Genomic DNA, 23,387 nt, shown 5'->3' on the forward strand with positions numbered 1-23,387 from the left:
AAACACCTTGTCCTTTGACCCTGTGCTGCTGGGACTGGGGCAGCAGCAAGCCCCAGCCCCGGGTAGCTCATGGTTGTGCTGGGGACCACTGGGAGGTCACAGCACTGGTTCCTCCTCTCTGGTTTGAGCCAGTGTCTCGTGTGAGAAAATTGTGGGTTTGGAGGGTATGAGGGGTGGAAAACCTCCATAGGCATGTACTGTTGCTATATTTTTGTCTTCCTTGGGCCATAAATACTGCATGGTGTGTAGGCTGCTGATTTAATTGCCCCAGGGCTGTTGCACAGTAACAAACAAAGGGTGAGGATACAGAAAGGGAGCAAAGAAGGAAAAGTTAAGGCAACTTCATTACTTCATTAAGATCTCTTCCAGTTTATAAATACTTGGAGCACTCACGTCAGGACCCCAGAGGGGTTCATTTATCTCCTGATTAAAAAAACTCAAGGGTTTTTGTCTATGGTACTGGACTGTTTCTTGGTATGGAGGTCCAGCCTCTTCAGTCTGGATGGGATTCTCCTGGGAAAGACTACCCTCTTCCCTCAGAGTTGGAGCAGACCAGTACTGTATGCATAAAATGCCTTTGTGTAGACTCAGACAGAGTCACTGTTCATCAGAACCAAACCTGCAAGCCTCTTCTTCGTGGGGACCAGCAATATCCCTCTGGCCCTTTGATCTCTCACAGTCCTTTTTCTCTGGCTAGGGGGATAACAGCTTCCCTAATCCTCACATGAGCCTCCTGGACATAAACACAATCTTCAGCTACAAAAAAGGTGTCAGGAACTTTGGGCTGCAGGCCACAAACTTCCTCTTTCCAGCAGCTTTGGCTGCAACATGTGAATTTTTGATCACTTGTGCAGATTGCAGCAGGCTACAAATATGCCAAGGGGTGGTTATAGCAGCACCACTGTGGGTGCATCCATGGCCAGTGACTAACAGAGCAGGTGGTGCATCCAGTGCTGGCCTTGAAACATGCCTTGTGTCTTGCACACTTCTTTCTAGACAGCCAAGAGAGGTCTGATCTGTAGGAAATGAATATAATGGCATTCTGGTGTCACCTGTTGGGATGCAGCAGGGAAGAATAAGGGCATGTGGATAAAAGATGCACGGGCAGGTTTGCCTGTCATGGGTTTCAGCTTTGGTTTTGATGTGCAATCTTGAATGCTTTCCCATGGAAGTCAGCCGACCTGGTTGGAAATTTCATGTGTGCAACTTACTGCACAGCATGTCTGAACTTGCATATTTTTCATCCCTTTCCTTGGACCCTGTAAGTCATCCAGGTGCGCTTTTCAGCAGCCTTGTGAACCACGGGTAGGAAGCACTGACCGATGGACAGGCACTTGGGTGGGAAGCAGAAGACCAGTGTTTCCCTTCACTTGCTCAGTGCCCCCAAGCTGGGATCAGCTGGCTTGCCCTCAGATCTGTGGTGTGTGTGGCCCTGGTCTCTGGCTCCTCATAAGCACACTAACTACCACCACAGGTTTCTAGGTAAAGTGGGACTAAAATGCATGATACCAAGAGCTGTTGGGTATCTCGTTGTCTTGGAGGACTCTCTTCAGCCTAGAGTTTGGCTTCATTTCATTTGTCCAGGTGGTTGCTTGTGTGTGGTACAGGAAAGTGTCCACAGAACCCACACAGACTACTGTACCCATACCTGCCCAGGTCTGCAATTCCTGTTTATTTTGAAGGCATGAATTGCTCCTTGTTTGTCCAGCCTGGTGGTGGGTCCTCCTGCTCAGGCCTTTGGCTTCACTAGTGCCTGCTGATGGGCTCAGTAGGCCTGTGACTGCTGATCATGGGGTATTTGCAAATGGTGCCACATTGGCTCTGCTGCTTTTCCTTCTCTGTTTACTTAGTTCTTGGCAGCTGCATATTTGAATGTTTGCTTGACAAACACTTTCTCTGCAGTCTGTGATTACAGAAAGTTTAGTCTGACAAACACCACTGAATTATCCAGTTCTCTGTTGTCAATAATATCTTGATTGCTGTCTCCCTTAACCAAAATATTTTGTGTTTGGTGCATATTCGTATTTTCCCCCTTGTTGCAATCAGCCTGCCCCTCCCTGCTTGGTTCAGTTACTGAAGCAGTATCCTCAGGATGCTGACACCTGTATTTTACTAATCCAAAAATCCTGGGGCTACCAGGAAGCAGTACAGATAATAACACTACATACCTGTCTAACACCTTTCATCTGAGAATCTGAAATTGTCTGACTCATGTTCATCTGGTTACTGCTTGCACCAGCTGGGCTTTATTATTCCTGTTTTTGCAACCTGGAAAGCTGAGGCACAAGGTAGGGGTATGTTTTGTCCAGTAGAGGAAGCAAATCCAGAAATGTGACATCATAACCTCCAAGACTATGAGTTTCTGTCCCTCTGTGTCTTGCAGTACCTAATTTGCCTCCAAAAGGGAAAGAATCAGAGTGGGATAGTTGGTTGAGCAATACTTTATTTGCAGCAATCCATGGCTTTTTTTGGCACCTCAGTAAATTCCACCCAAGAACAAAAAGGCAATTGCAAGATTTCTCCAAGGTAAGTTACCTTCCTTGGCTGTGATCCGGGTCCATAATGTTGTTCTCAGGAAGAGCACTATGCAAATATTGTCTCTTGTTGTCAGTTTGGTGGTTTGGAGCAATGCTGAGGGACAAGTGTTCACGGCTGGCCCGGAGAGGGTAAAGATCTTACTGTGTTTCGGGGGTGGTAGTGAGACTGGTGAAAACATGTCTGCAGGTGGCTGGGTGGTCAGGCTGGGCTGTTAATCTGTCCAGCTGCTGGCCTGTTTTGGATGAGATCCAAGACCAGGTAGGACACTGCTGCTTTTCTTACAGCCTCCAAACACAGCTGAGGACCTGCCAGGCAAACCTGGGCTGGTTTATGGTTTTGGGTGGAAACCACAAGTAAACCACGTCAAATCGCTGGATTCTACCCCAAACCAGGCAGAGTGCATAGGCTTCTGTTTCTTTTCGTATGGAGATGACTGAGAGAGGTGGGAGAGTGAGGAAAACTACATGGATCCAGTGTTGATGTAAGGCCGTAGGTGATCCATTCCTAAAACCTGCAAGTGCGATTCCCTTGGCTGGGCCAGACTGGTGAGGGTAGAATAATAAATAATACCTGAGCTGACATCTCCTGGGAACTTGGGTTTGAGAGGAGGGATATTTTGCCTGAAACCCTTCCAGAAAGGGACAGTTGGGAGGGGGATTAGTGTAAATGTGTGCCGTCAACATCTGTAATCTCAGCCGAGGTGATGGGGCACTTGGGTCAGGGTTTCCTGTGCTGTGGGGCCCTGGAGCATAGTGTGCATTGGAAATAAGAAACCCTAAGAAAGAAAGGGGGAGAATTGCATGCCCCAGGGGGTAGAAGTGTGTTTATTTTTCACATGTTGCATCAGAACGCAGTAATTTTACCTGAGAGAGAGGACAAGCGCATGCAAAAACAGTCCGTCTCGCTAGGAAAGGGGGTGGGGAAGTGTGATGCCAAATAGCTGGGATAATGTGGCTGTAGGGCTGTCTCTCCGCTCCACATCCAGGCAGGGCACAAGATCAGCACCCATATGTACAGACCTTCCTTCAGGCATGTGCCAGGGCTTTGTAACAGAGTCACGCTCTCCCGTTGAGGCCAGGGCACCCCCAGTCCCCACTCTACCCCCCTTTCTCCCCTTCCCCCTTCTCCCATGTGCTTTTATTCCTTTTGCAAACAGCGTATGCCAAATCCGACTTCACAGCTGGCTCTGCTCCACGTGTTTGTTTTCTATGCCTGTGCGGCGCTCGCCAGCTCCGCTTGCGCCACGGCTCAGAGGTGGAGGCGGCGGGGGGGAGAGCAGGGGTGGTAGGGAGGGAAACAGGAGCAGGCTGCTGCTTGCCAAGCCCTTATTTGTTTAAAGCTTAAGCCTGTTTGAGAGAGCCTTTTTGGAGTGAGGGGTAAGTGGCAGGGGTGGGATGCGGGGGAATGGAGAAAGTAAACTGTGCGTCAAGGAAAGCAAACTTTACAGCTGGAATTGCTGCTGATGCCTGTTGTGGGAAAGGCCTGGGGAGATGCCCTCGGCTCTGTGCTCCTGCTTTTAGCATGGGTACGAGTGTGGATGGGCAAGGGTGAAAAGTGGGGAGCCAGCGGCCAGTCTGTGCTGTGCCCAGTCGTCACGGGCACTGCTGCTTGGGCAACACTGGCCATGGCACTTGCCAGTGTGTCCTAATGGCTGGCTGAGGCATGGGCAGGTGAGTCTCCCTTCCCAGGCCCTGAGGCATCAGCGTTTTGCCACCTTTTTGTTATGGAACATCATCTTGTTGACAGGCAGAAACTGTGTGCTGGCCCTGCCCATCTGTCTCTACAGCGCAACGTGAGGTCTTGCTCCATCTCCTGCCATGTTTGGCTCGCAGTCCTCAACAGGATCATTATTTTTGGAGAGGTATATTTATTGTTGGGGTGATAAATGAGGCAAATCACATGCAGACAGAATCTTTAAAAAAGCCCAAACGATGCTACCCTCTCCTGTTCATCTCTGGGATGGGGGAAATCTGTCACCCATCCCAAGACCTCATGGTGAGTGCCTCCCCCATCATTTTTCACCTCTGGGAGGGCCCTGGGTGGTTTTGGAGCAACGTGGCATCTGCTGGTCATGGCTCAAATGAGGGCTGTGGCTCAGCCCATCTAGGTTCTGGCACTCAGTGCCGAGTCCCCACACCCCACCTGGGTGTTTGGCACCAGACAGAGCATTTTCTGTGGGCAGTCATTTCTGTCCCTTTGTTTTGCTAGCCTTGAGCTTCCTCCTATGTTTTTTTGAGTAGTGACATGTCTTCCAGGGGAAATTTGTCCCATCTGAGAGTTCTAGAGGCTTTTGACCCGCTCCCATAAACAAAATTATTATTGTTAGTGAAAAGCAGTTAAGTGACAGCTACGGAGAGTAAAAATTCCCATTTATTCCCAAATTTATAAAAGAAAAACAGCCCCAATTTTTGAACACCATCTTCAAAGGACAACAAAAATGGGCTTGTGCTCTTTTGCATCCCAGCAACAAGTCATTGCTGAAAGGAGTGCAAACTAGAAGGCAGTTTCTCTTTATGGTGGTGATGGGGATGTCTCTAAAGCCAGCCATCTGGGGATTAAACTTTGTATTGACGTTACTGGCAAGTACTTTGTCCTGTCTCTTTTGTGTGCTCTTCTGGATTTTGATGTCAACGGTGTTAAACTAGCCTTGCACTTGTTAATGCGGTTTCTGGACCTGCTCCCATTGAAGTCATGGCAAAGATCAGGCTGATTTTGGTGGCAGCAGAATCAAGTCCTCTGTTATGATCCAGAGGATGCATTGTTTTAGCAGGTATTTCTGCTGTGCCACTGGCTTGTATTTAAGATAAACTTGGTCAGGTTTTTACTACAGCTGTTGTAATCACCCCTGCTCTTCAAATACATGCTGGAAGTAAGTTCAAAAGCTGGGAAAGCTATTCAAGTCTTTGCTCTGCTCCAACAGGAAAATTTCCCCATGGTGGCTTCCTCCAAGGAAGGCTTAACAGTGTCACTGGCAGTTTCTGTGGACTTTTCTGGTTTGTAGGGGAGAGATTGTTGCCATATTTGTTTCATTCTATTTTGTTTCTAGTTGGACATGGACAAGATTTTTCTATTGTTCTAGACAAAGATTATTTTGATTATATTTTTTTCAATTTGGTACTTAAAGGTAGGCTTATGCTTAAGGATATGAAGACATGGGCTGCTCTCAAAAAGCATCCATAGCTGCTGTCTGTCTTGTGACCTACTCTGTGAACAAGAGCTTCCAAGTCTCAGTTTGGAGGTGACCATAGCTGACAGACACACTGAAATGCTCCTTTCTCCCTGAGCACTCCTGCTGTGCTTCATGCAGATGCTGACTGGTGTGTCTGGCATACCACTCCTCTGTGCTTTGGTTTATGTTATACAGAGAGGGAAGTGTTTGAACTGGTGGTTACCAGCATGAATGGGTGCTGAGATATTTATTGTCTGTCCTGTTGCAAGCTTGACCCTGTCATGTGACAGAAACAATAAAACAGAGATGGGCCTTTCAGGGCAGCACCATGTCGCACCTTTGCCATGATTTGTGGTCCTCCTTCTCGTTCCTGACCATTGATCCAGCTACCTGTAGGATAATTTTAGGTAGCCTAGGATTTGGGGTTTATAGTGTTGCTGCCACATCAGTGGCAAAATGGTTGTTCTGGTCAACATGTTGGTGTCCTGTGGTTGGGGAGTGAGTTTGGGTGTGTGTGCTCCCCAAAAGCTGCTGGGGGAAGTGACACAGAGCAGAACTGAGCAAAAACACCTTTGGAGGAGAGCATCCTGCTTTCCCAATGGAAAAATGCTGTTTCCCTGGGACGAGAGCACACTGTGGAAGTGCACCTGTCAATTAAGCTTTTGTCTTAGAGCAGCATGGAGTTTCTGGTAAGAGCAAGAGTGGTTTTCCTGCTTTTGTAAGTAAGCCATGTTTAAGCAAAGTGGAAGAGTGGCAGCTGGGAGAGAGATTTGCTTGAGAGGTGGTAGTCCCAGGTGACAGCCCATGCTTGGAGGAATGCAGGACAAGGACTTGAGCCTGGATGCACAGGTGGCAGGTGAGCTGTGGCGTTGCCTGCTCCTTGCCTGACCAAGCTCTGAAGCAATGGGGACAAATGCAATATAAGGAAATTGGCCAAAATCCCAGCTCCCCCATTTCTTCGTCTTTCTTGACCCTCGCATCTCAATTTAATTTTCCTGCCTTTTCCTTTCTGCCACCTTTATTCCCCGTTTACCTTTAGTATCTCGGAGGGCTTTTGCCCAGCATCACTTTCCCTACATCTGCTGGGACTGCCTTCTCTCTGACCTCTCCCTGACCCAGGAGGCAATTAGAGCCTCAACATCAGACTTCAAGGTTTGGGGTTTTTTTTGTTTGAAAAGGATGAGAAGGGAAAAACAAAAGCAGTGCCCTGAGTAATGTAAACTAGCCACAGACACATCTGTGCCTGTTCGATGACAGCTCCTGATGGGAACTGCCTGTCCCTTCCAGCGCTCTCCTCCACTACAGTTGTTGACAGGGAGGGGAACAACCTGACGCCCAGCTCCTGTTGATGTGGGATTTGGCATAGTGGAGCCCAGACCAGAGCCAGCTGCGTGGCCTCGTGCTCTCCACCCGTCCTGCGTGTCCCACAGCATCAGGCCCCAGCAGAGCCATCCCCTGGGCTTTCCTTGTCCAGGTGCACACTCTTCCTCATTCCTAGCTCTTTGTTAGGTGCTTTGCCTCTCGGCCCAAACAGGGAAAGGTTGTATATAGATAAATTTTGTTACTGCTTGTATCAAGCATCCTAAAGTGACCCTTCTTACCCAGTGGTGTGAAGTCTGCAGGACATGGAATGGTTTTTACTCTGTGTTTAGTACAGCATCTGCCTGCAGCTCTGGCTGAATTGACACTGATCTCTGGCTTTGCTTGTGATGGGAATGATAAAATGGGTATTGTTTTCATATGGCAAGAGATAGGATGCTTCAGGCAAGTAATACTGTACAGTAAATGCCTTGCTTCTAAGACTGAAGGCCTGTTTTCACATCACACTTGTGTCAGTGGGAACTCCTTTTTTGCTCTCTCCTCAAAGTGTTTCTCACTGTGAAGATCCAACGTTGTCCCATTGCAAAGCCTCAGATAAGTGAGACTTTGTTGCTGCACTGTGAGCTGAGTTTGTAGCAGGTGTGGGCAAACTGAAAACACTCCAGAGTAGGTAATTTGCCACAAGTATGTGACTACATTGATGTGGTTTTCAGGGGGATCCTGACCCTTTTTGTCTGACACCAGCCTTGGCAGGAGAGTAGGTTGAGCTGCACCCCTGTGGGGTCAGGGTCTCGCAGGACCTTGATACCAGTGATTCTGCTAATTCTATGACGTTTGGTGACCAAGGCCCTGAATACACAGCCTGCACCCCTTCGTAAGTGCTGCAGATGTACACCCTCTTTGGGATTCCGTAGCTCTTTAAATCAGGACCTTAGCTGGGAGGCTGGAGAGCCTACAGGTGGATCAAGGGTGAGAAGGATGGGGAGTGCAGAGAAAAAGTTGGTCTAAAACTATGGCAGCTCTCCCAGGTTGGGAGTGAAGTTGGACTAAAAGGTTTTGACCAGAGAGGCATCCTGTCCCAGCCACGGGGGCAGCCCCGGCAACTGCTGCGGGGCCGCTTTCTCCCCTCGCGTGCTTGGGAGAAGGAGACGGAGAGCAGCCAGCAGTTCTGAGCTTGTTGCAGCAACAACATCTGTTTCCTAGGTGCACTTTGTTTCTGAAGAGGCTGTGCAGCACGCTCCATCTGCGCCCTTCTGTTTTTTTTTTTTTTTTTTTTTTTTTTTTGCTTGTGCCGTGTTCGGCAGACAAGGATGGAGGCTCTTAGGAGAGGCAAGCGCTTCCCGGGAGGACCCTGCGCCAGCCTCTGTGCCAGTGCTGGCTGCCGGGCTCTTTGCACCCGAAGCAGTATTGTCAGCATCTTGACAGCTGGCCGGCTGCATGCTTATTAGTTACTACTTTCCTCTTGCCCTCCACTTCTCCTTCGCCTCCCTAACCACCTCCACCCTCTCCCTTCCCCCTTCCCGCTCCTGCCCCATCGGCTGGCCAGCCCTTCGGGGAGCCCCCAGCCTCTCCAGATTAGAGCTCTCCAGGGACTTGGTCGTTTTGAAAGGAAGAAAGAAAAAAAAAAAGAGGAAAAAAAAAGGGAGGGGGAGAAGGAGGGGAGGAAAAAAATTTATTAAAAAAAAAAAAAGAGAGAGAGAGAGAAAAGAAAGAGGGGGAACAGAAGAATGAAAACAGACCCAAGGGGCAATAGTCCCTCGAGCCATTTCACTGCATTACAATGAATATGGACTCTATTAAGCTCCGTTCTGCCTGTTAGTGTTTCCCAGGGCAACACAGCTCCCATATGGCAAGCATGCAGCAGATTAGGGTAGGCCTCCGGGCTTCATTGAGGGCCTGAGGCTTGACTGGCAGTTGAACCCCATCCTTCCCCCCCCCTCCTCACACTTGACACTGCCTGTGTTTATCTAAAGCAAAAAGGGCTGGGGTGGGAGAAGGGGGCATTTGGGGGGTTATTGTCCCGGGCAATGGGAGAGGGCAGGGAGAAGGATGGGGGGGTGATGAGGGAGGGAGGTGGGATGGAGGAGAAAGGGAGTGGGGGGGCGCAGCCCCTCATACATATTCAGGAGGGGTCTTGAATGGGCAGAGGAGAAATAAAGCAGATGGAATTCATGTTAAAGAACAGCCACAATCGCCCTCCAAAAACAAGGAGAGAAAAGCGGGCAGCCTTAAAGGAGCGTAGGGAGCAGCGTTTATCCAATTAGCAGGGTTGTCAAATTGAATTTACTCAGAATGGAGGGGGAAGCTGGGGGGGAGAAGGAGGGAAATTAAGTGTCTAGGGCATGGGGGGAGCATGATATTGAAGAAAGGACGTGGGTTTTCTTTCTTTCTTATGCTTTAGCCTTGTCTTTTCAAGAACTGGAGCTGTTTTCAGGGCACGCCAAGGGGCAGCAAAAGCCAGCATGCATACTCAGTTTTAGCAGAGGGCTCCTCTCCTGGTAGCTGTGGAAAAAGGGAGGCATATCCTGCGGGGCAGGGCCATCCCTGCATCCCTGGCCTGCCTGTATGAGGGCTGTCCCAGGCTGGTGGGTCCAGCCACCCCGAGACCACCATGCTACAGGCAGCGGCCAAGGCAAACCCCATTCGTTGTGGTGCCACCACCGTGATGGCATTGGGGAGCCTGTAGCCCGTATGAGGGTGGTATTTCGTCCTTCAAGCAGCCTCACACTTGCTGGCTGACAAAATGCCAGTGTGAAGGGGTTCAGTGGGGCTCAGTGAAGTCAGCCTGATCAATGCCAGCTGGAAAGTGGCACTCAGTTCAGAGGAACCATCGGATGGAGAGGTGCCAGAAACTGCAGGCATTGGATCTTCAGGGATACGAGCAAAACTCAGGCAACGAGAAGGCTTTGCATCCTGTTGCTAATTCGAAGCCAGCATGCCCAGTCCTCTCCCTGGTGATGCTGCAGGCTGTTGCAGAAAGGAACTGTTCAGGAAAGTAGCTTTATCTTCAGGAAGACAAAAAAAATCACAAAGAGTGTTGCATGTTTGGTTTAATTTGGTTTGTTGCTGGTTTGGTTTGCATGAGCAGTTCTGTTCAAAGAAAAAGAGCTGTTCCACCTGAAAGTTTTGTTTATTTTTTAGAGAGATGTCTATAGCTGCTGAATTCCTCAGGACTTGCTTGAATTAAAACTGTACCTCTGCTTTAGGATCACTCAGTGCTCAAGTGGGATTTGCAGATTACAGGCAAACTCCCTGATTTGCATGGTGGTTGTGCCATGCCAGGTTTTACTCTGGATATTTTCCTTCACCTGACTGTAAGCATGAATTTGTCCCAGGCTTTCTCTGTTGTGGCTTCTTGATAGACTCTGAGCTCCCAAGCAGCCAGTAAGAGAGTCTTTTTTTTCCTAATCACTTTAAAAGAGAGAGGAAGGGAACTCCTCATACAGTTAGTCAAGGGCTATGTTAAAAGAGCCAATACACTCTCAGTGCTAGAGGGAAAAAATAGGCAAGCTTTTATCCCTGTTTGCACATACACTGTGCTTACTCCTTGACTTCAAATGTGGTGGTGTAACATTGGATTCTGCCTCTCTGCCCGCTCCTGATACCAACCTCTTCCTATTGGGAATCCTGCCTCTCCCTATTGCATCTGCACCCTCATTCCTGTCAGGTGCCCATGCTGTTACATTGAAGCAGGAGCGTCTCTCCTGCTGCCAACCTGTCCTTTTCCAAACCCTTTCCGAGAGAATGAGTATAACTTAACAATGTGAAATGAATACTTTGAAATGGGGATAGGGGGTGGGTAGAAGTTAATTTTGTCCTGCGGGATGCTACTGTTTGATGGTTTTGGGCAAAGCAGTTGGGGTGCCCAGATTGCTGTCCATGCCCAGGAATCATGCAGGAACTTTGCAGATGACCTGCTCAGCTATGTCACCCAGACCATATTTTTTTAAACTAGAGGATTATACAGTTCTATACTGTCATTTTTGAGATGGGATGCAAAAGATTTGGGATCCAAGTGTAACTTGCCTGATGGGATGGAGGCACCAGTCAGAGAGCTTTTGATTTAGAGCATGGTGCCAATAACACCAAGGTTGTAGGTTTGATCCCCATGTGGGCCATTCACTAAAAGCTGGACTTGATTATCCTTGTGGGTCCCTTACAACTCAGAATATTTTGTGAATCTGATTTCTAGCCTTGCCTCTGCTTTACTGTATAACCCTGGGCCAGGTTGGCTTTCTCTTCTAGCCCTCAGATTCCCTAATTTGTAGAACAAAATGGTACTGTGGCTCTTTTCTTTTTCAGTGGTTTATACTCTATGGAAAAAAAATCCTGTCTTGTATTAAAAACTAATGATTACAAGTAAAGTTGGCAGACAGTACTGTGTAAGACATTGCTTTTTCTGAAGAGCTCAAGTCTTGATGTATAAAACAGAGAATTGGGAGTATCATTGTCCCTACTTGACCTGTTGGAAACAGAGACCAGCTGCAGTGAATTCTCCAGTCACCCAGGGTGTCCCCAGCTGGTAACTGGACCGAAGTTGCTGCAGCCTTTCCTTTAGTGCAGAGCAGCCCCTTCCTCTTCCTGCAGTTCATCCCTTGCACGAAGAGCTGCTCAAGGTCCGGCCGCCTGACAGGACCCCAAACCGCCCTCATGTGCATCAGTGAGTTTTCCCCAGCTCCCAGTCTGCCTCTGCATTCCCCCGGTTGAGCTGAGTGTGGTGCAGGGATGCTGCCCCGGAGCCGGGGTAGAGGCTGGTTCCTATTTGGGAGGCTTGTAAATTACGGGCAGTGTGGCAGTAACAAGGGCTGCTTGGCTGGCCCTTGTTAAGCAGGAGGGGGCTTGGGGCTGTGAGCAGCATTTCCTCAGTAAAACCTTCAGTTTCTAATCAGCAAACACCTCTCCTGCTGCCTGTGCTTAATTCAGATCCCTTTTTCCTTTCGAGCTTTGTCAGCCCCCTCACACGCGCACACCTTTCTTCCCTTTTATATCTTCACCTCTGGTTTTCCTTTCTTGCTGCGCTGCCTTTGCAGTGCCCTCCGTGTCCACAGCGAAGCTGGGGCTGCTCGCAGGGGCCTCGGTGGGCTTAGGTGTGTGGCGGGAAGCCGAGCCGACAGATTTTACGCCCCCACCACCCTTCCAGAGCTGATGAAGCTCTCATTAATTTTGTTCTCCTAATGGTCCCTCCTTTGATTTACTGGTCTGTCTGAAAGGGACTTAGAGCTCCACCGACAGGAAATTGTTATTTTAACCTGGCAGGAAGGAATTTAAAATAAATAAACAAATATTTTTTGTTTTCCCTCCCCCTTGAAGCACTTTAAATTACTTTAACTCTTTCTTTTCCTAGATAGCAATTAAGCAGGAGTTCTTGAGGCCAGTGGTGTCGGTGGCTGCAGAAGTGTCAGCAACTACCCCTGTGAGGGGCACCTCTCAGGGTACCTGCCCTGGGGAGAGGAGGCAGCAGAGCAGGACACTGTCATGCAGCAGCCTGGCAGCTCCCAGTGCAGCCCTCTGCCCGGGACCACCGCCTCTGGGAAGTCAGCTGGAGTGCCCGGGGCCTCCTCCACTCCCCAACTCTGCCGCCTGTCTCACTGCAGCCTGCTCTGGTGCCGCTTGCAGGGACACCAGGCAGATCGAAAGCTGCCTGATTAATAAAGTGTCATGCTTTGCACTATTGCAGGCTGCTTAAGGGCAGCATTTTCAAAAGAGGTCAGCTCCCATTTAGGCATCGAAATAAGTTGGTTGCCTATTCAGGAGAGCTCAGCATGTCAAGAACTGAATGCTTTTGAAAATCTGGCTTCAATTGTGGAAGCTGAGAATTTCAAAATCTGGCTCTGGATCCTAATAGTTCTTTTGGAATTGATGTTTTCATTCATTTTCCTCATTATTTTTATGCTGCCTATTTACTTTTTGTACTTCACTCAGCTGTGAAAGAAATGGCCACATGTCCCTATTTAGAGCTCGTACTCTTGCCTGGAGGTTTGGGGAGGTACTATACACTTGTTGCAACACACCTTCTCTCCTCACTCTCTGCTCAATACTGTTCAATCTGCCCAGTGCCGTGGCCAAATTTTTGGAGCTCCCCTTTTTTCTCCCCACCTATTACTCTTCATCTTTTTACAGACCTGGGAGCAGCCAGTTTAGTCGTTGCATCGATGTGCCTGGGTGGTCCCAGCTCACCAAGGGTCTAGTGCACATTTCTGCTCCTTTGGCTTTGCCCTTCTGGCCAGAGGCTCCGTGCGATGCAGAGCTGCAGGGAGGTCTGGTTGGGAACATCTTTGCCTACCCCCTCCCTCAGCATGGGCTCCAAGGAGCAACTCTTTTTCCGTCCAACATTTTTCCGTCCTGCTGCCAAACCCATCCAGATAGGGGGAATGAGTCAGCTTTGCTCTGTAGACTTCCAGCACTGAGGAACAAGAGGTTAAGTTCTACCCCAAAATGTTTCTTCTACGTTGGTGTAAGGCTTTCTATCACCAGTAGACATTAGAGTATGAGGTGTTTTTAAGCCTAGACTAGCTCAAAGTCTTTTCCAGATGAGTGTAAATAGTGTGACATTAACTTGTGCATCAGCAGTGGTGTCAACAATGCGTGCTCTGGTACAGACAGACCTAGGGCACTTTTACAGCCATTGTCAGGGGTGACTTGCTGAGATGGTTCTAGTATAATGAAGAGTGCTTTGGTGGCTGTCTTACATGAAGAAATGAACTTGAGTAACTCAGATGGTCTCCAAGTCAATCACTACAGTATCTTGTACAACAATGTGTGCTGATTGGTGGGGGAAATTGTCGAGACTTTCTTCTTAGGTGAGGAAAGTGAATATCAAGAAGGATGAGTGAGCGGAAGGGAAGTTCCTATCCTGTTGCTTTGGCACTGGAGATTGCCCACAGAGGTTTTTCCCATGTATAGGGGCTGTGGTCTGCAGGAGGTAAAGAGTGAGCCTACCTGATCTGTAGGTACCTTCAGAATATGCCCAATGTCTGAGCTCTGTCCCTGCTCCTAGATGCCTGGAAGCCACATGAGGCCATGCCAAGCTTGACCTAATTTACCCTGCCTCTCAGCAGGGCTTGTCATCTTGGCCTCATAGCCACACTAACCATGACTGTGTGACTCCCAGGAAAGAGCTGCCTTGCATGGAGCCCCCTGGGCTAGCCAGCCAACTGAGCTCACACTGGCCAGCAAAGTGCCACGTAAAGATGCCCTTTGTGGCATTTGCAAAGCTCTAGGGGCAGGTCACTTTACTTAGTGTTGCTTCCTTTTGAAATCACCAGCTCAGAGGAGGCTTTTCTTTTTCTTCTGTCTTCTCAACTTTATATGAATGTGTCCTCCATGATTTCTCCCCCAAGCAGTGCTCTGGGGCATGGTGGGGAGAAAGGGGACAGCTTGTGAGGCTGCCAGAGGGACAGCCCAGTTTGCAGGGATTCCCATGCCTGCAAGCCAGCTAGCTGGATTCTTGCTATCACAACATGGACCTCAGCATGGCTGGCTATGGACATTGCCCCATACTGCACTCTCGCACCTTTGCTGTCACCAGAGGCCAAGCAAAGTCATTTGAGAGTAGCTCACCTTTCCCCAAATGCTGTAGTTCCTTGCTAGGAGTAATCAGCCTGGCCTTGAACAACTCGCCAAGCATCTTGGGAGGAGTCTGGGTCAGTCCTTACTTCAGGAGCTAGGAGGTTTAATTTGGGAGGTTATGCTGGAAGGGACTTGTCCTCTCTTTTTAATGAGATGGTTGTGGAAAGGGCACATGCAAGCAGTTGATGGCTCAAGCAGCGGTAAAAGTAGGAAATGCTGTTCTTCAGAGTCCAAGTGTTCTTGAGGATAGTGATTGCAGCTAATGAGCTCATTGTGTATCTACAAGGGGAACAGGCAATATAATTGCTGCTTGGGCTGGCTACCATGGATGCTTTGGTCTTGGGCTTCTCTTCTGTAGATATGCCGTAGGGGCAATTCTGCAATGCCTTTGAGACTTGCAGGTCACCTTAGTGCTGCAACTGGAGGGAGCTCAAAATCCTGTAGCTGCGTTACGATGTCCGAAGAGGGAAGTCTCCTCTTGACTTCAGTCCATTGCCTTTGGTTAAAGCTGAATTCAGTCTGACATCTGAGGTGTCTCTTGGGGCAGCCACTGAGGTCTTTAATCCCCCTGACCTGGCTCATCTGCCTTAGCATCAGTTTATGAGTCTGCCCAAAGCAGCTGCTGCGGTGTGCAACTCTTCACAGCAACCTGGGTTGTGACAAGTGGCCTTGCACTTCTAGCTTTTTGGAGATAGTTGATGCTCTCAAATATGAAGCTGATGGTTTGTCCAAACAGGGTAGTTCTACTCAAAATAGGCAGTGTATTTCAGGCAGAACAGTTAATCTGAAATCTTTTCGTAGATTGAGTCTCTTTGTTTAGAATAAAGATGTATTTTGCCAAATGAGTGTGATCTGCCCCCAGCTTACTGCATTGAATTTAAACAAATTTAGAACCGGGCATTTCTTTATCCTGAGAAAAAGGTGTCCCCTTCACTTCAGAATAATCCCTTTCAAAGATCCCCTGAAACACTTTTGTATCTCCTAAAATCTCCTGGATTTGAAACATAGGTATGCCGGGAGCTACATGGCCAGTGCCTTGGGAAGAGAATGTAAAACTGCAGGATTACCTCTGTTTTCATGTGGCTTGTGACTTGTGCTACTCATTTGCTTTTGTGTTCAAGATAGAATATATTCCAGACACAGCCAAGAAGTGGCAGCGACACTCAGTGAATATCTTCAGTGACACTTTGTTAGATTGTGTTTTGCCCCTGAAAATTGCCTGGTGCGCATTTCTCTTATTGACTGGGCCAGGTCTGAAATGGGGAAGGATGAGTGTGTGTCTGTGTACACACATGTACCAAGGGCTGACAGTGGGATCTCTTGGGAGACTCACAACCATGCCTGGGGGAGAGGCTGGAGAAGAGAAGTGCTTGCATTAGTGTCTGTAGCCTCCTCAGGTCACTGGCTCAGTGAATCTGTGGCAGTTTAGAGATGTTGGTAGAGAAGCCAGGCAGGGCTGGAAAGCAGAGGGAATTCTGAGGATCTCATCCATGATCTCTCTTTTCATCCACAGGAATCTGCTGCCACACGTCCACTGCACCCCTTGAGGCAGCTTATGGGACCCTTCCCTGGGCACCCCAGGTCGCACTGCATGGGATGGCAATGACACGTGGAAAGAAGAGGCCCATGTCCCCCATCCCTTGCCTTATGCTTGCTGCTGCTACCTGTTTTGCCAGACTGAGTGAGTTCCTGTTCTCACCCATTTGTTCCTTTCATTTTGCCTTGTTGCTGTTTAGTGTAGCCATGCCTCAAGCAGAAAGTGGTTTCCTCTCTCCACGACTTCCTCAGTAGCCTTGGCCAAAGATCAAACACTCCTATAGAGGAGAAGGAGATACATTTGGAGTGGGACATTTCTATCTGGCAGTGCCAAGAAGAAATGGGGCTGGTATGCATCTTCAGGCACTAAGAGTGGGGGTGTGGGGAGCTAAGGGGAAGGTGCAGCACAAGCAGAAGTGATGGGGAATGCAAAATGTACAGTGCTGCAGCTTTTTCCTCTGTCCTTTCTTTTGCTGAGTCTCACAGAGCTTTCTTATTCCCATTTTTTCCCTCTGTGCAGGTGAATCTCTGCAAGTCACAGTGCAGCCTGCTTCCATTGTCCAAAAACTTGGGGGCCCAGTCAGCCTGGGCTGTGTGGTGGACCCCCCCAGAGTGAACCTCACATGGAGACTGAATGGGAAGGAGCTGGCTGGATCAGACGAGGTGCTGGGTATCCATGTGGAGCGAGGGAAACTCGTCATCACAGCTCTCAACAACCACACTGTGGGGCGGTACCAGTGCATTGCTCGTGTGCCCGAGGGAGTCATTGCCAGTGTCCCTGCAGTGGTCACATTAGCCAGTGAGTAGCTTTAGTCCTCTGCCATCTCCTGCTTTGCTTGGGCCATCCCTTATGCCTCTTGGGAGGCTCATCCATACTCACCTGTTCATGCTGGCATCAAGAGAGGGCTCCTTTGGCTTAGGCTATTTTGTAGCATTTTTGATCATGGACTGGTTGTCATGTTGTGACCCAACCTTGACCCAAGAAGTTCTCCTCCTGCGGAGTAGGCTGCAGACCTGTCCTGCAGTGACAAGTTTTTACAAGAGCAGGAAATACCTGAGGTATGGTGTTTGTGTGTGTGCTTGTTTTTCCCGAGTGTCATGCTGCCTCCTCTGGTTGCTGACTTCTTGGTCGAGTTTACAAATGGTACCTGCTGGTGCTGATGGCCAAACTGCTGCCTGGGCTGCTGTGGGACTGCTGCCAGCACAGGGAGAGCATGTGCTAAGTTTTACTGCCTTCCTGAGACACAGCTCTGAGTGAGGGACTCCGCTTCTATCCCTGAGCTTACATGCTCCTCACTGCTACCCTCTGGCACTGGTGACAGACCAAGACCTGTGCGTGGGAGGGGTTGTCTTAGAGTGGGCAACTTTTCTTACAAGCACCTGGTTTTGGCCAGATGTTATGCTCAAATGTGAGAAAGTGCTCTATTTGGAGGCATCTGAGAAAGAGCAGTGGAGAGCCCGACCTTCTCAGAAACCCACACAGTTTTTGGTATGTGCAGAGGAGACTGCTATCCCCTGACAGTGACAGCCCCTGAGTGTAGAAAGGGCTTCATCTTCTGGACAAGGGAGAGTTTGGGGCTGTCTTAAGAAAATGAAGAAGTGAAGATGTTTGTGCAAAGTGGGAGCTGGCTTTGCTTTAAAGCCAAGAGCTATTGGCTTGTCACTGGTACATTAATCAGGAGTGAAATGTTTAGGCCAGGCTGGGTGGGAGGAGGAGGCCAGGGAAAGCGAGGAGGGAGTTGCTGAACTCTGAGACGGGGTGGGAGGGGGTTGTCACGGGGCCGAATCTGTCAGGGGATTTGGCCTGAGCCCCATGCTGAGATTAAGTTTCGTAGAACACATTCCAGAGCAGAAAGGGGGCTGTGTGTGCTGGTGGCCTGATAGAGGGAAGGAGAGGAGGGGAGAGGTGGATGGGATTACCAAGGGCATGGTTTGCATTTAGGAGAGCAGGGTGTGCACAGCTCCTCAGCCTGATCAGTTCCTTCTTAGGCTGATCCCCTTTTCTTTTTTTACCCTCACCCCAACCCACCACCACTAGCTCTGTCTCATGAGACAAAGTATGTCTGATCTGTCTGCTTTGGTCTAGCATCAGTGGTGGATAGGAGACAGGTCCTAGAGCACCAGAAGGTCCCACCTTGTCTTTCAGGAACAAATCAAAGCCACAACTGAGTAGTCCATCATCACTCTCCAGGAGCCAAATCACCTTTAGCTACTGGATTGCAAATGGGGATGTGGGTACAAAAGAGGAGGACTTGGCCATTGCTTTGGTCCCTGCCATGGCAAAGGTGCTACTGCTGAGGGGAGGTCAGGAGCACCATTCAGTGAAGCTCCCAAAACTGGAGCCAGAGGTTGGATGATCATGCAACTAATCCATGGTAGAGCACCCCTGTGCTGTGCTACATTGGTCCCTTTTCCTCAAGGAGAGCTGGGCATGGCAGAAGCCATATCCCATGCACCCAAACAGCCTTGGGCAATAGAGAGCCCCCACGTGGGTAGACTTGGCAGTCAAAGAGTGAAGAGAGAGAGTGGGCATCCCAGGAAAGCCATGGGACTGAAGGTGTAGGAGGGAAACCTTCTGGAGGGATTCAAGTAACCAGTTTCATATTCATGAGCTGGAGGTTGCTTGCAACAGTGGCTTTGCAGTAGTCTGAAATAACAGGGAGCATGGATTGGTGGTGGGACTGAGTTGGAAAGCCACGGTAGCAGATGTGTCACAGGCTCTCACTCCTGCTCCAGACCTCCTCTACAGGACCTTGTCTGGAGCTGATTCAGTGCCGACCATGGTCCTGGGAGTGAGAGGGAAGGCCCTGGCAGGTCGGCATTGCAGTTGATACTTCTCTTCTAGATCACCTTCTGGACTGCAAGAAAACCCTCTGAAAGTCTTAGCTCCATCCAAAAATTATTTTGGGGTGGCAGGGGGAGAGCGAAAGTGGAATGTGAATGAAAGCTTTGGCGTTGGGGGTGGGAGGGTGAGAATGGAAATATTTTCAAGGTTTAGGTTTATTTTGGAAGACGACCTAGAGTCGTTGGAAAAAGTGACTTGCTAGGTTTGAAGGGGTGTAGACAACTTCATCTGGCCAACTTCTAGGCTGTTTCCACTCCTTTCTCTTCACCTCCTTTGGAGGAAGCACTCTCGAGTGCCCCAGGCTGTGTGTGCCCAGTCCCTTGGGGTCTCTCTGTGCTTTGCTTACAGTCAGCAAGCGGATAACCATCGCTGCAGTGCTGGCAGCCACAGCCTAGCCTCGGGGCTGATGCCTCCTTCTCCCATCTGTGGCAGTGAGGCCACATCAATCTCTGTTCTCCCTGGCTCAGAGAGCTGGTTGAAACTAACATTTAATTCCTCCAGCAGAGATAAAATAGCTATTGTATAGCTGAGGGAGGAGAGATTTGCAGAAAGGGCAAGATTTCATAAAGTAACAAAAAGACAAGCACTTCGGGCATTACTTGGATGCTTTTGGGTCCAGTTAGAGCTGATCTGGTGCTCCACACTCAAACTTGGCAGCCTGTGGCATATTGGTGCAGATACACACCTGCTGATCACTGCTGGCCTAACTGTGGTGGGCTGCAGTGTGGGACAGCTTGAATAGATGAGACAGGGATATTCTTGGTTTTCCAAGCCAGGCCTTAAGCCTTTGTATGGCTGACAGCTGCAAGGAAGAGAAAGATACTTTCTGTGCCTGATTCTAGGTAGCAAAGAAGCCCTGCTCCAGCACCTCTCCTGGGTAGAGGTGCTGTATGTAAAAGGTATGGCTGCAGTGGGCTCTGGTGGGGCCAGATAAATCCACCAGGGACACAAACATGCTGCTGTGGGGCTGGTTCTACAAGAGCAAAAGGCTTGGACGGCATCAAGAGCTCTCGGTGGAGCTCACGGAGCAACTGAAGTGCAGGGCTGGAGCAAAGCTAGTGAGCAGAGGTGGCGAGAGCTGTGTAACTCCCAGCATTCAGCTGCACACATGGAAAATCAGTGCAGCAAACACAACAGCAAGCCTGACCTGGATAGATGTGACATTTAGAAACAAAACAAGAAAATAGATGAAGGGTGCAGCAAAGAAATTCCACCCGCTCTGATGTATCTCCTGTGGCCAGGGACATGGGAGTGCAGGGCACCTGTATCCCAGGGATGCTGTGGGACAAGGGAGGTTCGTTTCCCTGTGGCCCTCCATCGCTGCCACTGGCAAGGTCAGTCCTCAGCTTTCTGGCAGCTCATGCGGGAAGCTGGGCCTCAGTGCATGGAGCTCATGGGCAGTGACCCTGCACCAGGTCGGGTTGGGCATCCCCCAGGAATTTGCAGCTGCTTTCTGAAGACAGCCCCATTCATTTTCCTCTGCTTGGGCCTCTCCTCTGATACTCCCCAGAGGCGATAGCAAGAGGGAGGGAGGGAAGGGGGTGGCTGCCTGTTGGAAAGGCATTTGCTGAGCAGGCACGGGGGTTCTGGCCCCGGGGGCAGAGGTGGTGTGAGGAGGGGAGAGAAGGAAAACACAGGTGGTGTTTCATGAGCCAGCAGAACTGTGACATGAGGACTGTGAGGTGGGTCCAGGGTGGGGTAGTGGGGCTGAGGCAGTGGGGGGGATGTGCTTGGGAGGGTGTGAGTAGGCAGGAGTCTGGGGGGCTGTGTCTGTCCCAGCAGGGCGGGAGGAATCTGGTGGTGACAGCACCAGTGCCCAGGCTCCTGTGGTGCTGGCTGGATGAGAGCGAGAGCCAGGCTTCTCTGACAGGCAAGGGGATTAATGGAAGGTGCCTACCCCCATTCTGGGAGACCCCATCCCTGCCCATTCCCCTTTTTGGGGTCCCTCCCTTCCCTCTTTCTCCCTTCCCTACAGCAGGGAGGACTTTTACCTTGAGGGCCGTCATTTTATTTACTACTGCTTCTTCTCTGAAGTTATTTATGATCTCCCATTCATTTAATCTGCTCTGTCTCGCCATCCTCGTTGCTTGGCCCCCAGCCCTGGGATTCAGCTGGTTTCCCTCCCTGATGACAGCGGCACAGCCAGCTGCAGGGCTGACCCTCCCTGTGCCCCGTCTCACCCCATCGCACCTCGGAGCCGGGTGCAGATGAGCACAAGCAGTGGCCTTTGGTTGCACGCCCTCCTAAACAAAAAAAGAGGAAAAAATGAAAAAAATAAACCCTGTTATCCCAGCACGGCTGGGATTAGTAGTGCTCTGTCTGTCCGCAGCACCTCCCGGATGGTGGCTGATGGATGAGGACTTGCTGCTTCACTGTGGTCAGGCATGTCTTTTAAGGACAAGGACATGGGCTGGCATGCTGGGTGCTGCCATATGAGAAGGAAAACCCAACCAGTGAGAGGGGATGTGGTTTCTCCCAGCTGCAGTGGATGTTGGGCTGGGGGTACAAATTGCATGTTAGACGTGGGGCATGGCTGCTGCCGGCTGGGCAGCCAAAGGGGCGAGCGCTGCTTCCCCCTAGTGCTCACCCTCTCCTCTACCCCCCCTGCCCTGCACTGCCTGCTGGGGAGAGCAAATCAGGAGCAGCTTGTTTGAAGCCCCCAGAACAAAGCTGGCTGTCCCAATCTGGCATGGCACCCTCTGTTTTGCTGTGCCAGATGCAACAGGACGTGTGAGGGGGAGCTCATCACAGGCACAGAAGGGGACAGAGGTGCCCCTGACCATCCCTCACCAGCCGTGGCTGACCCACTGGCATTAATAGATGGCTGTATGTGGCCATACCAGCAGGGAGCGAGGGTGGTTGAGGCCGCCCATGGCCAAAATCCACTGGCAAACAAACCAGTTTTGTTCTCTGTGGGGGAGCAGGAATTTAGGAGAGTAGTTTGGCAGGAAGCTCATACACTTGCGTATTGGAAAGCAGATTGTCCTGGTGCCCACCTGATGTTTTTCCCCTCTCCCCTGCCAGTTTTGCTCTACTTCTCCAGAGGCACCTGGTTCTTGCTTCTGCAGCCACCCCAGAATCCGTTTCCTCTGTTCTTTCCCCCTTTGTCCCCAGTTTCACCCCTCGTCCCCCACGACTGGGCTGAGGGAGAGCCAGGAAGAGCTGGAGGCCCTGCTCCCTGCTGTGGGGCTGCAGCATTCCCAGCTGTGAGAGAGGTGGGCTGAGCTGCCATCTGGGGGGGCTGCACGTGAGGGGTCCCCATGTCTGCCCAGCCCAGAGTCATTCCAGAGGTCCCCTGGCACAGGGTCATCCTTTTCCATCTCCAAAATGTCTCCGCCTGGCAGGACCACGGGTCTGCTCTTTCTCTGGGCTCCTGGGCCCCTTCTTCTCTTTGGGGTCTATGTGTGCATGTACACGTGCATATGTGTGTGTGTGCAGATCCCTGCCAGCAGTGCTGGAGCCTCTGCCTTGGCTCCAAAATCTTAATTTGGCTGTGATGAATCCAGACCACCAAGGCGCACATTAATTTTCCTGATGCTCGTTTATATTTTGTTGATCGGAGAAATATGCATGATGTGGGCAAGCAGACACTGGGCTTTCGCCACTTTTCCACCTCTTTCCATTTCTGTGGCTCTTACTATTTTATTCCTTGATCAAATATAAAAAGCAAAGAGGAGAAAATATCCAGCATCCTTCCCTTCCCCAGCAGTAACTTTTGCTGGAGGAGGAGCATGAGGCACTGCCAGCTTTTCACAAGTTAAGAGTTAACTTTCATCTGGCTTTAATATCCAGTGGAAACATGGCTCCCCTCCTCAGCTTGTCTTAAAGGATTAATCACATTTCTGAAGTTCACCCGTATTCCTTCTTTTTATTATTTTTTTTTTTTAAATTGAACAATGCCAAGAAATTCCAGAAGTATGAAGCATGTTCACTGCAAATCATTTTTATGACATTGCAAAACCTCCCCTTTTCTTTTCAACCTCCTCCCCTTCCCTCAGATCTGGGCCCGGGAACGCTGGCTCCCCCAGCAGCCACCCAGCAGCCCCTCCGCGCCGCACTCAGGGAGGCTTTCTCGACGCCTTGCCAAGAGAGCTGGTTTTTATTTAAACTCCATAAAGGATCTTGCTTTAATCAGAAAGTCTGCTTGAGAAATTTCATGTCACTTTTCCATGACTGTGGGTGGGAGAAGCTTGGAGCCACAGTTGTCTTTTGCTGCATTTCCCAGAGAACAAAAGCACATTTTTCTGCTGGCTGGGGCTGCCAGGGGAGGCTGCCTGCTGTCCGCCCGCCGCCAGCCCTCCTGCTTCCCCTCGGGCTCTCCAAACTGCCCGAGGTCGCGGGTGCCACATCCCGGGATGGGTTTCTAGGGGCGAGAGAGCTGTCGGCAGCACGTGGCTGTGTCATGACGAC

The 23,387-nt window shown here is 50.0% G+C and overlaps 1 protein-coding gene across 2 annotated transcripts in view; it reads left to right on the forward strand.

Annotated features, from left to right (window-relative positions):
- Positions 1-23,387, forward strand: part of BOC (BOC cell adhesion associated, oncogene regulated) — a 55,500-nt gene that overhangs the window by 15,413 nt on the left and 16,700 nt on the right. For both annotated transcript variants that reach the window (XM_018074585.3, XM_008922505.4), the window contains exons 2-3: positions 16,110-16,277; positions 16,653-16,931. In XM_018074585.3, coding sequence (XP_017930074.1) covers positions 16,193-16,277; positions 16,653-16,931 — 364 coding nt within the window. In that variant the 5' untranslated portion in view covers positions 16,110-16,192. The remainder of the gene's footprint in view (positions 1-16,109; positions 16,278-16,652; positions 16,932-23,387) is intronic.

The sequence above is a fragment of the Manacus vitellinus genome, unplaced genomic scaffold (genome assembly GCF_001715985.3).
Source record: "Manacus vitellinus isolate BGI_N305 unplaced genomic scaffold, ASM171598v3 scaffold_28_pilon, whole genome shotgun sequence".
Classification (NCBI taxonomy): Eukaryota; Metazoa; Chordata; class Aves; order Passeriformes; family Pipridae; genus Manacus; species Manacus vitellinus.